We start from the raw sequence: 14137 nt of genomic DNA on the forward strand, positions 1-14137 counted from the left end.
CCAGTCCACGTCCTGCCTCCCAAACAACCACGCTGCTTCTTGCAATTCCACGTATCCACTTTCATTCATCTCTTGCTACACATATGGGCCCCTCTTCTGGGATGTCCTTACCCCTGGTCCATCTAGGTGAGGCAGTTTCCCACTGGCAAGTGAAGAAGTGGCTCAAATGTCACTTCCTAGGTCGAACCAGCCCTCACACACTCTCCCTCCCGAGTCCCAGCAGCTCTTCCCAGGCTCTATTGTCACATGGACACCATTATCACACAGACGCTGTAGTGCAGTCCTGGGGGTGCATCTTTCCTCCAGGCCAGGACATGTCCCTAGAACCAAGCACGGAGCTCATGCAGGGGTGGGCTAAGATGTGAGAGCTGATGCAAAGCCAAAATCACAACAGGTGTTGGCTGAGGGACAAGATGTCCTCTTTTCTGCACTGTCCCAATATCCTCCTGTCACTTCTTCCCACTGTCTTCATCTGGGACCATTTCCTGCTGGCCTTAGCTGATGTCCAGTTTTAACTGCCAGACCCTGAGAGGATGCAGGAGGGACCAGATGTGGCTTCCTTAACCTCATGACTGCAACCCCAGCTCTGCTTGAATTCCAAACCTAAGGCCAAAACCCAGAAAGCCTGGATTTCCTAATTATCTTCATCAGCCCTGTTCCAGATGTGCTATTCAATCTCTACCTACCCCATGCCTCTCTTCTTCAGCACAGACGAGGAGTGACTGACCAGGTTCTGTCTATACCATGCCCAAGTCCCTCAGACCCAGGCAGGTGCTCTAGAGCCCTGGTTACAAAGGGGGGCCACAGTTAACTGGACAGCGGCAGCCAGCCTTACATGTAGTCTTGCAGTAGTCGGTGGACCCTCGAGGATCCACCCATCCATTTGTCTTTCTAGCTATTCATTCACTGGCACATATCACTGAGCACCTACTATACACTAGGCACTAGTCCAAGTGCTAGGAATAGAGCAGAGGGAAAAAGACAGCAGATACTCCCCCCGTAGAGCTTCATTTCTCACTGGGTGGGGTGAGCCAGCAGGAAAAACTTCAGATAATAACAAGCACCAGGCTGAAAGTCCCAAAGGGGTGCTGGGACAGGGTGATTGGACAGCTCCTTCAGACTGGACTGTCTCTCAGAAGGTGATGTTTAAATGGATATGCAGGGGCCAGTCATGGGAAGAAGAACAATCCCATTCTAGACTGAGGGAGAAGCCGGGGTCAAGGTCAGCTTGACCTGCCAAAGGAAGTGAGGAGGCTGGAACACAGTGGTAGAAAGAAGTAGTACTGGAGGAGGGCCAGAGGCAGCATGAGCATCCTGCAGGGCCAGTTCGGGAGAGAGTCGGGGCTTAAGGTACAGGTAATGGGAAGACCCGGGAGGGCTTTAAACCCAGAAGCCTGTCAACCCTGGTCGCCCACCTCCCTGTACACTACTTCTCCCCCTTCCTTGATTTCTAAACTACTTCTTGGTCCATCTGGTTTGTCTGTTGATTAAATCGGAACTAGCAAAAACAGTTCACACCTTTCTCATGCCTATCAAAACCAAGCAGGTAAGCTGCAATGAGCTTAATATGAAAAACTTGTAAAGTTTTTTTTTTTTTAAACTTTTCCCAACTCTAAATTACACTTGAAAGAGGAGATTTAAAAAAATCCTGTCTCTAAGGATCCACTGGTATTAAAACTTTATAAACTTCCTGGTATTTATTGTCTTTAAACCCTTCTACCTGTGATCCGAGGGCAAGGCATCAATCCTCACTTGCCCTGCTGGCAGAGCCCATCTGTGTTCCCTTCCCTGTAACCAAAGCCATCAGCACCCAAGGCAGTGGCTCCTGTGGAGACCAACAGGGTGGAGCTTGAAGTCTTGTCTGTGTGGGACTGAGGCAGAACTGCTGGAAGGAACCCCAAGCTGGTGGTGACAGCCAGCAGAGAACTGTGCATGGGACCACCCAGACCTAGGAATTTTTTAAGCCCACTCCTGCTCCTTTTTTTCTTTTTTCTTTTTCTCTCTTCTAATGAACATAAATACAGTAGTCTCCCTTATGTGCAGGGGATGCATTCCAAGCCCCCTAGTGGATCCCTAAAACTACAGATAGTACGGAACCCTAGACTAGGTTTTTTTCTAACATACACACCTACAATAAAGTTTTAATTTATAAATTAGGCAGAACAAGAGATTAGCAATAACTAATAATAAAACAAAACATACATAACAATATACTGCAAAAAAAGTTATATAAAACTTATGAATAGTTTATCTCCGGAATTTTCCATTTAATATCTTCGGACCACACTGGAGCAAGTAACTGGAAACACAGACAGTGAAACCCCAGATAAAAGGGGCTACTGAATCTCTTGCTTGTTTTTGCATGAAACAACAGGTGTCTTTCCATACTTTCAACAGAAAGCCTAAAGGCACACAATACTACTGCCTTTTCAAAACTCACACCCCTCTCGCCTTCTTGGCAATCAGGGTGCATCCTCTGAATCTTAGGTACTGAGCACCGTGAGCGGCCTGGGGGAAACTGCCATCTGTGGGCCCGTCAGACCCTGTCTCCATCTTCCTCAGATTTTGTGCTGTTCTCCTCCGAGGGGAGGCCTGGCCCCTATCCCCAGGGAAAGTGGAGACAAAGCCACAGCCAGAGACCAGCTCAGAGCTCACAGGAGCATGGGGTGTCCCACAAGCACTTCCCAAGAGTGACAACCACTGCATTCATTTTTTCCCTCCTCCACTTCCCTCTTCTTTTTTAAAATTTAATTTTAGCATAGAACATTTAACATAAGATCTATCATGCAAAACACAGTTCTGTTAACTAGAAGGACAATGCTGTACACCATATTCCTAGAATTAATTTATCTTGCTTGATCGAAACTTGATATCCATTGATTAAAATCTCCCTGTTTCCCTCTCCCCATCGCCCTGGGCAAACACCAATCTACCCTCTGACCCTGTTTCAGATAGCTCCGAGAGTGGAGTGCTTCTGTGACTTGCTTATTTCACTTAGCATAATTTCCTCAATGTAACAGGATTTCTTTATTTCTTTTTTTAAAGACTGAATTATAGTCCACTCTATGAATACACCCCATTTTGTTTATCTGGCATTAGGTTGTTTGTGGCAATCACTTTGAGATGATATAAAATTGGGCATTCATGGCCGCCTTCGTCTGCTTCAGGATGCAGGTCATTGTTGGCTACGCATGTAATCCTGGATCCCTATTCTAAATCCACCCTAAACATCCCTGCTCATCATCACCTCCATACGTGCCCATTCCACAGGGCCTAAGGTCTAGGCCTGTCCTCCAGTGTCACTCCTTACCTTACTAGCAGCTCTGCTTCTGAGAAGAAGCTGGGAACCAGCTTCCAGCCTTGATGGGCCACTTACTCAGAAGCAGGCTGTCAAGCCCATGGTACCTCTGCTATTGTAAGGAGCCTCAATACCTTGGGACTCCCTTCCTTGGCTACCTGCTAGCCCCTACCGTGCCTCCCGCTCTGCATATCTCACAGGCCCTTTAGAATCTGATTTCTGCCTGCATCTTTCATCTTATCATGGTCACTCTCTCCTGCACCTCCTCCTTCACCACCTGGGGCCAGTCATACTGAACTGTAGACAAGTACTTTCCTGGAGTCACAATTTTCTTTCCCTCTTTCCTAGAATGGCTTTCTCCTTCCTTTAACTAGCTAAGTCCTACCTGTCCTTCAAAACAGCTCAGTTATCACCTCCTCCAGAAAGCCTTCTCTGACTCCTTCACACTGAGTTAGACAACCTTTTTCCACCACACAATTTGTAAGCCTCTGTCTATGGTCAAGCAGCCCCGTCTGGCTGCAGTCTTGGAAGGCAGGGACCTGCCTCATAGTCCCGGATACTTAGTCCCTAGCCCAGAATTTACCACCATATGTGCTCAAAAGGTCCTCAGTGGAAGCTTGGATGTGTGTTCTGGTCTACTGACCCAATGGGCCCACTATGAGCTCTAGGGATGCTGGTCAACCAGGAGCACGTGCATTGGAGCACGTGCATTTCAGCCTCATGTCAGCACTGCCTCAGTTACCATATTAACTCCTGGACAAAGCTTGGCTACCACAGTATCCAATTCTACTGCCCAGAGCTCCTTGGTATCATCAGGAGGCCTGTAAGGCATATGGATCCTGTCTTCTCAGAGAAAAATAAAATCACAAAGTACTTTGTGTTCTTCCTCTGCCCTCCATGAGCTCCCTGTTCTCATCAGAAGACCATTCATTACTCTTCCTGCTATTTAAGACTCTCACTCCTTTGCTTCCTCTTCCAAGATTAAATAGTTGGAAGTTTCCAGATAACCCTGTAAACTAGGTAACTCAAAGCAAGAGACACACAGCTCAAAAATAGGGATGACTGAAGGGCAGGAAGATTTTGGGCAGAAAGTAGGACAAAGCCAGGCACATATGGTTTCAGAAACAGGATAGGCTTCCAGCCCCTTCCCGGCCTGCCTTGCCACCCTTCCAGCCTCCCATGGCATCTGGAGAGTCCTGGGCCCCATGTTCCCTACCGGGCCTGAGTCCTGCTCACATTCTCACCTCCCACCTCCAGTGGGTGCTGCTGAGTTAATGGCCTGAACCATGTCAGTGGTGAGGGCATCCAGGAGGCTGGTGATGAATTCCATTTTCTTCCCTTCTGGACAGCCTAAAAGATAAAATGAGATTTGAAGGCAGATGCCAGGTAAATAAGCGAGTTAACAGCTTTCCTCACTACCATCCTTTCCCAGCCAAATCCACTCGCAGGATTCTCATAAACCTCCACCATTTACTCTCAGGCCACAAGGACAATAATGCTTTCAGTGACGTCCACGCCACTGCTGAGTACCAACCCGGGCACTGTGTTAAATGCCAGGGAGGCGAAGCTCAGGGTCCTCATCCTTGTGGAATTCACAAGATGTTGAGCTACCACAGTCAAGTCCATGGCCAGGCGGCCATCCTAGAGTGAGAATGCTACTCCAGGGATAAGGACCAGATGCTGTGGGAGCAGGAGGAGGAGAGAGGAGCCCCGCTGGCCCTAGTGGACTTAGGTCTACCAATCGTTGTGTCTATCCAAGAACCTCCTCCCTTTTTTCCCTTTCCTCCTCATCCAGCTGAGATGGTACCACAGACCCTCCCTTGTAAATCCTCCCCTGCTTCCTCTTCCCGGGGCAGTATTCCTGCGAAACCCCAGTGCAGGCGAACCTTCTCCTGGGTGAGGCTGGTCCAAGTCCACACCCACTAGCAGGGACCACCGGGGAAAACACCACCAGGCAACTGCAGAGGGGGGAGTCCCCATGAGTGTCTGCCAGAACCAAATGGGCCCTCAGCACAGCCACAGTCTCTCTGCAGCAACTACTTCCTTCTCGACTCTCTCCAAAGCCGCCAGGTCTTGGGTTAACCGTTACTTCTCAGAGCATCTGAGGGGCTCCCCAGACATTCCCGCAGCATCTCGCTCTCCTCCTGAGTGAGTATGACCAGTGCATGCCTTCCCTCAGTTGTACATGACCTGTCTCCTCCACTCTCTAAGCCTCCTGTCAATTTTGAATGCTGGATTATAGCCGGTGCCTGGCACAAAGCAGAATCCCAACTCTCCTACGTTGAGGGAATGGCCAGGAGGCACCTGACCTCCGCAACTCCACTTTGGTGACAGGGTGATTTCTGTGAACTTCATGTGAGAAGCTCCCAACTTTAAGGACTCTCTGCTTTCAATTCTCACTCTGGAGTCCCAGTGGGTCAGGGGAAGGTGGCCCAAGTTCCCACCAGCACCCCCCTGACTTTGTACTGAGTGAAAACTATGGGATTCCAAATCCCCAATATTTAGTGATCATAATGTAATTCACAATCAAAATTTACTATAAATAAGCAGAAACCCAGAACAGCAGCCACTTCAGGGTCGTGCGTTCCACCCACCACAACCTCCCCACCATAAGTCGTTCTGTGTCACTAGAGATCATCAGGAAAGCACCCTGCAAGGTAGGTGGCAGGTGCTGTCCAGATTGCTTCTGGAGAGCCCCTCCCAGTAAGCCATCTTCTCTTAAAGGCCCTGGGAAAAAATAGTTCACAGTCAAAAACATTGCTGCAGCCACATGAGGATGGAGAATGGACTGTGGAATCCTCTGGACAGGACTTTAACCAAGGGCCACATTTTAAAGATACAGGAGCAAGGGCAAGGAGAAAAAGCAATGCATTCAAGGCACAGTACTAGGCTCCTGGCTCTGTGTCCTGGTGATGCACCTCCTGTGCTGCAGAACAGAGCGGGAAACAGAGGAGGAGCTGCTTCTGCATGACGAGGGGTGGAGGAACAGAAAGAAGCAAGGAGAGCCGGGCACAGTGGCACATGCCTATAATCCTAGTGATTTGGGAGACTGAGAAAGGAAGATCACAAGTTCAAGGCCAGCCTTAACAACTTAGTGAAACCCTAGGTCATGAGACCCTGTATCAAAAGGGCTGGGGATGTGGCCCAGTGGTCAAGTACCCCTGGGTTCAATCCAAGAAAAAAAAAAAAAAAAAAAGGAAAGGAAGAAAGAGGGAGGGAAGGAAGGAGGGAGGGCGGGAGAGAGGAAGGAAGGAAGGAAGGAAGTGAGCCAAAGGTGCCCGCAGGGCAGCACTCCCACCTGGTAACTCCCTGTCCTTGAAGGGGTCGTCCACCTCTGCACTCTTGGCTCTGGCGTCACTCTCGCAGGTGGGCATCACATAGCTGGAAGGAAGAGAGGTGGGAGGTCTGGAGGGGTTGGCAACAGAGCATACTTCAGCCACTACTGCCCAGCAAAGATCTGTGTTGTCACTTAGACTAGAGCCCTCAGGGTTGACAGCAAAACGCCTCCTGCACTGTCTAGCACCTACAGTGCAATCTAGCACAAATGTTCCCATTGAGACATGTTCGGGTTTGTCATTTTAACCACTCGAGCATAACAACAGTGCCGCCCTAGATCTGCGCACAGAATTTCTTTTTTTTTTTTTTTTTTTGATCCATAGAGCCTATTGACTCTGACAACACAAAACTCTCATCAGGCAACTGAGGCCCAGGTAGGTGAACACTTTTCCAAGGTCCACAGCTAGAGTCAGATCTGGGACCAGAATCCAGGGCCCAGGATCTTCCTAACTGAATCTCGTTTGCTCATGAATAGAAAAGGTGGTCTCCTAGCGACTTGACTCCCACCAAACCAGGGCAGTAAAGTGGAGAAATGCTAGAACCGGAAGCTGGTCCTCTTATCCCAGGATGTGCTCAGGTGCAGCAGAGGCTGTGGGCAGGCTTACCGAGTGGAGGTCCCAGGCAGTGGGCGCCCAGTGTCCACCAGCACACACCAGCAGTAACCGGTGGACTGGTGGCACTGCACTGGCTTATAGAGCCCCCCAGGGGCACACTCAGGGATGACAATGCCCTCACGGGGATTCTGCCGGGCCTCTTCCAGGGCGCTCTGTCTTTCCTGGTCACATGAGTGGACTTTCTCTGTAAGAGAAGATGCAGCCTCTGTGACTAACACTTCTGTGCTCAGCATCAAAGAGCAATGACCAGGCCTGGCCCCAAGGAGCAGACGGCCTGCATGTTGAAGCATCACAGACGGCTGTGTCTCCCATGCCAGCCTGTGGTGAGGGGCTGGGAAGCCCAGAATGGCTCTGTGGTCATCTCCACTGCCAGGGCTCATCAGCATCCCCACCAAACAGAGTCTGCTCCAGCTACAAGCCGGCCAAGGGCTCCGTGGCTGCTCCCTCTCAGAGCAGCAGTTTGCCCTGGGGCTGGAATTTCCTCACTGTTTTCAGAGTGGTTCCTGCTGATGCACTGTCTACTGGCTCCGGGAAAGGCAGGCGCAGGAGCCAGGCTGCCCAGCAAGCCGATGCAGGGGTGTCCTGTGTAGGTAGACGCCAAGCCCAGACACAGCCGGACAGAGCACGAGCCACCAGCCTCATGCAAAGCGATGCTCACCACCCAAGAAGAACAGACCCAAGAGCCAAGTTCAGCAACTTCCCATCCTCCAACAGGACCAAGCAGGCCGATGGGCTTGGATTGGTTACTCATTGCTGCTTCTGTCCAGTGGGAGAGAAAACAGGCCTGGCAGGAAGGTGTCTTGCTCAGCGGTCTCAGGAACAAGTCGACATGTCTGAACATCCAAACCAGGTTTCCCCTGAGCCAGGCCCAGGCAGAGACAGTGTAAGGGGCCCTGCACCAGGCACAGAGCCTCACACCTGCTCGGCCCTTACCTGAAAATTCTACCCTGTCCACCAGCCTGGCTTCCCTTTGCTCTTTTTGGTTTTGCTTTTGTTTCCGTTCTAATTTTTAAAAATAAAGTGTTGGATTTCTTTCCTTATTATAAAGAAAACTTTTAAAAAGCAAAAAAACTGAATGACCTATAACCTCATCAAAGTTAACCCCTCTACCTTCCTTAGATCTTCTGCCATGTACGCATATATAAGCAAATTCAGATGCACAACACACACAACAGCTCTTTTTTTTCTTTTTCTTTTTTTTATAAAGCAAGGATTGCATTATGAACCTGTCCTAAAACCTTATTTTCTTCATTTACCCTATTTATTCCCTGATTTTATGATTACTTTTTTTCATGAACATTATTCTGTGGCTTTCCTCTTGAAGAAATTGATAGGAATATAGTCTTGGGCATCCCGTGGAATTTTTGTAAGCTTACAAAATGCTGTTCTTTGAGCAGGAACTTGGTCTCAGGAACCTCGAGAGCCATGTCACTCACTAAACTCAGAGCAAATGATCAAAATAACAGAAATGTTACCCTAAAGAAGCCAAAGCCCTCAAAATAATGGTTCCATTAATGACACACATACATGTGAAGCCCAAATACATCACGGTGTACAAGAGACACAAAGCTCAACACTGGTTTAAAGAAGTCAGACTATGGGAAACTGTCCTGTGCCTCACTGGCAGGGAAAATGCTGAAGAGTCACAACAGCCCAGTAATTCCCTTTGCAGGGTAAGGAGAATATTTCCTTGGGGTCTAAAAACATTTGAGGGACAAGAGGCAGGTGTGTATATATATATAGTATGTTCACTACAGAAATGTAATTTTTAACTTGGAAAATGAAAAAATAAGTATTGTTTCCATAATGCAAACTCAGCCAAGCTAAAGAGACGCTCCTTGGCTGGATAAGGTGTAGGTTAAAGCAACTGATGAACATCAGACTAGGGACTCTGCCCCAGCTGTAACCACCACCAGAGCACCTGGGGGCAGTTTAGGAGAGACCAGAATCGAGTGGGAAAGGGGACCTGGGGGAACTTGGCACATGGACCCGGCCCTCTGACTTCAGCCTCTGGCTGGGAAGGCACCAGAGCAACTTCAAGTGGATTACACAAGGGGTTTGTAATAGCTCCCTCCACCCCAATTTGGTAGCCTTACTTTCCTGCTTCATATTTCATGCCCTGAAAGAGGCGACGGCAAGGCAAAGGCAGAGGAAAACAGCTTTTTGCGGGCACCACGTTCCTACAACAACCTCTGAGGCTTTAAATTAAGGCCCTCCAGGCCAACCTTCTGGGTCACAAATCAGACACAGCAAGACACGGGGAGGGGAGGAGGGAACTCCCTCCACTCCACCACGGGGGCAGCATGAGTAATGAACCTGACTTCACACCACTGGGGGTCCTGGGGCCTGTGGCAATGTGGGCAGGGGCCAGGCAGGAAGAGGTGCTGCCAGCGCTGTGGGCCCTGAGGATGGAGTTTTGGAGGTCCTTGAAGGCTGTTCAGAAATGTGTACAGTCAGCTTCTGGAAAGTTCTACTGAGAATAAAATCATAAATGATAAAACTCAGTCATCTAGAAAAACGGAGAGTAGCATGGTATTAAGGAGAAGACTAAATGCAGAGCTTATTACCTTATTATCTTGTTATTCATTACTCATCTATTTATTACTTTATTACAGCCCCTGCATGTCCAGGTGTCCTCTTAGAAAAAGACAAGAATGGTTTGTCATCATAGCACCAACCATTTGTGAAAAGTACGCAGTGTCTTCCAGAGAGAGACCCTCTCCCTTAAAATCATCTTTACCACGGATAACAATAAAAGCCAATATTCAGAGGACAAGGAAGGTGAACTTTAGAGATCATGCACTTTTCCAAGTTCATTCTGCAGGAGAGAGAAGCAGCATGCCGGGAATTCAATCAAGGAGGAGAGCAAAGCCCCCATGGCTAACCTCTAGGTGGTACTGCCTCTAACCACTTGCCCTAGGAAGAAAATACATTCATTTTTACAGTGAGCCCGTCCAGGTTGGTACTTTGCAGACTACCCCAAATCTGCTGCCGTCAAAACCAAGTGTGCTCGACACAGCACGGCTTCTGAACTGACCATATCTTCTCAACTTAAGCAAATGACAAATCTTGGACCTGAGTATTTTTCTCTATGCCTCTGAAATAGGAAACTTAAAACCCAATTGGTAACTCACCCACCAATACAGAACTATAAAATGAAAAATCAGCAGCTAAAATTTATTTGAGCATTACCATAAGCCAGACTTGGTACTGGACTCTCTACTTGTATTTATCTACATCGGGCTCCTTCAAATTCTATAAGATGTGTTCTACTACCTGAGGGGAGGGTGCAGGAATTTGGTCAAGACTACAAACTAGGAGGTGGCAGAACCGGGACTCCAGTTTGGCTACATCCTTCACCTCTCTGCAGTGACGTCTCAATGCTTTCTTTCACTGCCATAGGCTAATCTGACTTTTAATCTAACCTACATTTTTCATTTATTCAGTATATGTAGTAGATTGTTACAAAACAGTCTTCAGTGATTGTGCCTCTCTCTCTTCATGCCTGTTATGATTTAGATGGAAGTGTCCCCCCAAACCCCATGTGTGCAACAATGCAAGAAAAATCAGAGGTGAAATGATTGGGTTAGCAGAGCTTTAACGGAATCGGTGCATTAATCCACTGATATGAATTAACTGGGTGGTAACTGGAGGCAGGTGGGGAGTGGAGGGGGGAGGTGGGTCCCTAGGGACGTACCTTTGGGGTTTATATTTTGTCCCTGGTGAGCACAGCTCTGCTTCCTGACTGCCTTCCGCCCAGACACGGAACCTCACAGAGGCTCAGAGCTCTGGAGTGTGCTACTCACCAATGGAAACCCTGAAACTGTGAGTGCCAAATAAGTCTTTCCTCCTCGAATTGTTCTTGCCAGGTCTTTTGGTCACAAAAGACCAAAACAGTGCTTTTATATAGACCCATCTACACTGAGCACGACTGGCTTTGGCCAGTAAAATGTCACAGTGATGACATTAAGGGAGACCTTCAGAGGCTTCGCACTTTCCCCATCACTTCCTTGCAAGCTGCCCTGAGGCCACCATCTACAGAAACCAGTCTAGCCTCCTGGAGAAGAGAGGACACAGACAAGAGAAGCAGTTTAGCCCACGGCCAGCACGTGTGAGAGGCCTTCGTGGATGCTCCAGCCCCACTGACCCTCCACCTGGATAAGACCCTGAGGGAATTTAAGTAAAACCATTTAAAGAGCCACTGGGCCAACCCATAGACACAGCAGCAAGAATAAATTATTTTTTATATTAAGTCAATAAATTTGGGGGTGTTTTATTACATAGCATAGATAATTAAAACATCTAGACCTGCTCAATTCTTGATCAATTTATCACACAACTATTTTTGCAGCCCCTGAAAGTAAGTCCTTCAATCAACCAATCATCAAATTATTCCTGCAGTGCTTCGCCATGCAAATGCTAATTATTAAGTACCTAGGGGCAAAGGCTCATTCCATATCTGAGAACCCAGAAGACAGCCCTGCTGGGAGGCCACTATTGCCCTCTGCCCTTCTCAGTTAAAATTCACATCTGTCAGCTTTCCTAGAAGTCATTGTCCAGAATGCAAGACAGGAGGTCACTTTCAAGGGTCTCTTCACCACCATCTTCAGCGGGTGGAGTCCCCAGCAGTGGACACCCCCTGTTCTCAAACACTCTGTCTCTGCTTTGGAAAGTTCAGGGAAGGAGGACAAGATGAGGTCTGCCCCAGTAACTATGGAAATGGGCCAGGACCATCTGCACACACTCAGAAGACATAATAAACAGCAGGGAAGAGGGAACAGCCGGGGCTGGCCAGGGGGCATGGGAATCCATGGCACACATACTTACACACTCACACATGCCTACCCTTTATAACCTCATCCCTGGGATGGTGCAGGAAAGAAGTGAGAGCAGGGTCACTCCCTCCGTGACAGCAAGTGACTGAAGCTTCACTCACAAACCTTTGGCTGCTAAAGAAGACACAGAACAGAGAAGCACCCTGTGTAGAAATGCAGCCAAGGCCAGCGCCTCCCACCGGAAAATGCACAGCCTGAGCAGGCCCAGGGGTGGTAAGCCAAGCCGAGCTGAGCAGAGGCCAGTGGAACCAGACCAACTAAGCCCTGCCTCAAGGCCTAGGGCCCGAGCCTTAGGGGTCCCGCCAAGAAGGGATAAGCATGCAGAACAGCTCTGTCTGCGCACTGGCCCACGCCTCGCAGTTACCGGGGCGATCAGGAATGAAGGAGGACATGGAAAACCTAAATCCTCAGCTAAGCCCCAATCCTGATTTTAGCCCGGAGTTTATCCTTTTCTCCTGGGAACCTTTTCTCTTTCATCATCTTTTTCTCCACTTTTTTTTTTTTTTTTTTTTTAAAGCAAAAATGGCCAACCAACATAAACATTACAAGACAGGAGTCTCAGCTCCTTGGGCGGGGTCTCCTTTCTGGTGGCAGCCTTCCAGAGGGAGATGTGCTAAAAGAAGGGGCAGAGAAAAGGCTGAAACCCTGGGTAACCCAACACCCAGGCACCTTCAGAATACAGTCAACAGCAATGGGTGGGCCAGATGTGAATTCTGATGAATGAAGACGGGAACCTCCCTGAGGCAGAGGCAGTGGGAGAGATGGGTAGTGAGGGAAGGCAAGGGTGAGACCCCTGCCACTCCAAGGAAAGAAAACCAGCAGGGGAGAGGGAGCAGGAGAGGGAGAGAGAGAGGAGAGGAGAGGAGAAAGAAATTTTAAGGAGTTGGCTCATGTGACCACAGGGACTGGCAAGTCTGAAATTCGTAGGCAGGTCAGTAGGCTGGAAATTCAGGTAAGAGTGACAGGCAGACTTGAGTACAAAAGAAAAGGGTCAAGTCCACAGGTTGGACACTCAGGCAGGACATCTGTGTTAGTCTTGAGGTAGAACTCCTTCTTTGAAAAACCTTAGACTTTGCTCTTAAGAACTTTGAAAGTGAGCCAGGTGTGGTGGTGCATGCTATAATCCCAGCCACTCAGGAGGCTGAGGCAGGAGGATTGCAAGTTTGAGGCCAGCCTCAGCAATTTACGAAGCCCTGTCTCAAAATAAAAAATAAGAGGGATTGGGTTATAGCTCAGTGGGAATCTGCCTGACCTCCCCACTCCCTTTAAATTCCCCCCTGCAAAAGAACTTCAACACTGATTAGATAAGGCCCACTCCATATCATGAAGGGTACTCAAATCAATGTCAACTGACTATAAATGACCACTCTATCCACAAAATATCTCTACAGCAACATCTAGACAGTGTTTGACCAAACAGTAGGGCCTGGTTGCCTAGCCAGGTGGACGTAAAGAATAAGCCATCATAAGGTCCACAGGAAAGATGAGCATAAGGAAAAAGACAAGTCTTACATAGAAGAACTGAGAGGAGTCCCCAGCCTCCAAGATGTGGTCTGGGAAGCCATCTGGACCAAGGATTATGTCCACCCAGAGGAAAAGGCCAGGGGCTGTCCTGCTGGAGGAAGGTCCATTGGTATGGTGGCTACTCAGGTCATCCTGACACAGTTGCTTATGCTACAGAAAAGGCAGTGGAAAGCTGATGCTGTCCTAAGAAAGGAGGACCTAAAGAAAGATTAGGGCTCAAGCGGAGGATGCAAAGAAGGTCTGGGGCCAGGCTATGAGTGGCCTTACACAGGGGCTCTGAAGAGGCCGGAAAAGTTCCATAAAAAAGCAAGTAGAAAGAACTAGCCAGGGGAGCTGAATCTACCCTTATTCAAGGCCTGTCTAGCCCTGAAGTTGCCCTGAGGGTCTCACCCTGGCAGAAGGCTGGGGAGCACCAGGGCCCTGCAGTCTCTGCCCCTCCTGTGACCCTTGCCCTTGTATCCTGACCTCATAGGGCTGTAAGTTCCTGAGAGTGAGGACTGTGCCACCCTCCCCGATTTTCACCAACCCCC

The 14137-nt window shown here is 48.7% G+C and overlaps 1 protein-coding gene across 3 annotated transcripts in view; it reads right to left on the bottom strand.

Annotated features, from left to right (window-relative positions):
• SMOC1 (SPARC related modular calcium binding 1) overlaps nucleotides 1–14137 on the bottom strand; it is a 153385-nt gene that overhangs the window by 12818 nt on the left and 126430 nt on the right. For all 3 annotated transcript variants that reach the window (XM_079127111.1, XM_079127110.1, XM_079127112.1), the window contains exons 8-10: nucleotides 7240–7432; nucleotides 6597–6679; nucleotides 4543–4648 (exon numbers count right to left, since the gene is read on the bottom strand). In XM_079127111.1, the coding sequence (XP_078983237.1) occupies nucleotides 4543–4648; nucleotides 6597–6679; nucleotides 7240–7432 (382 nt within the window). The remainder of the gene's footprint in view (nucleotides 1–4542; nucleotides 4649–6596; nucleotides 6680–7239; nucleotides 7433–14137) is intronic.

Source organism: Sciurus vulgaris, assembly GCF_902686455.1.
Source record: "Sciurus vulgaris genome assembly, chromosome: 2".
Lineage (NCBI taxonomy): Eukaryota > Metazoa > Chordata > Mammalia > Rodentia > Sciuridae > Sciurus > Sciurus vulgaris.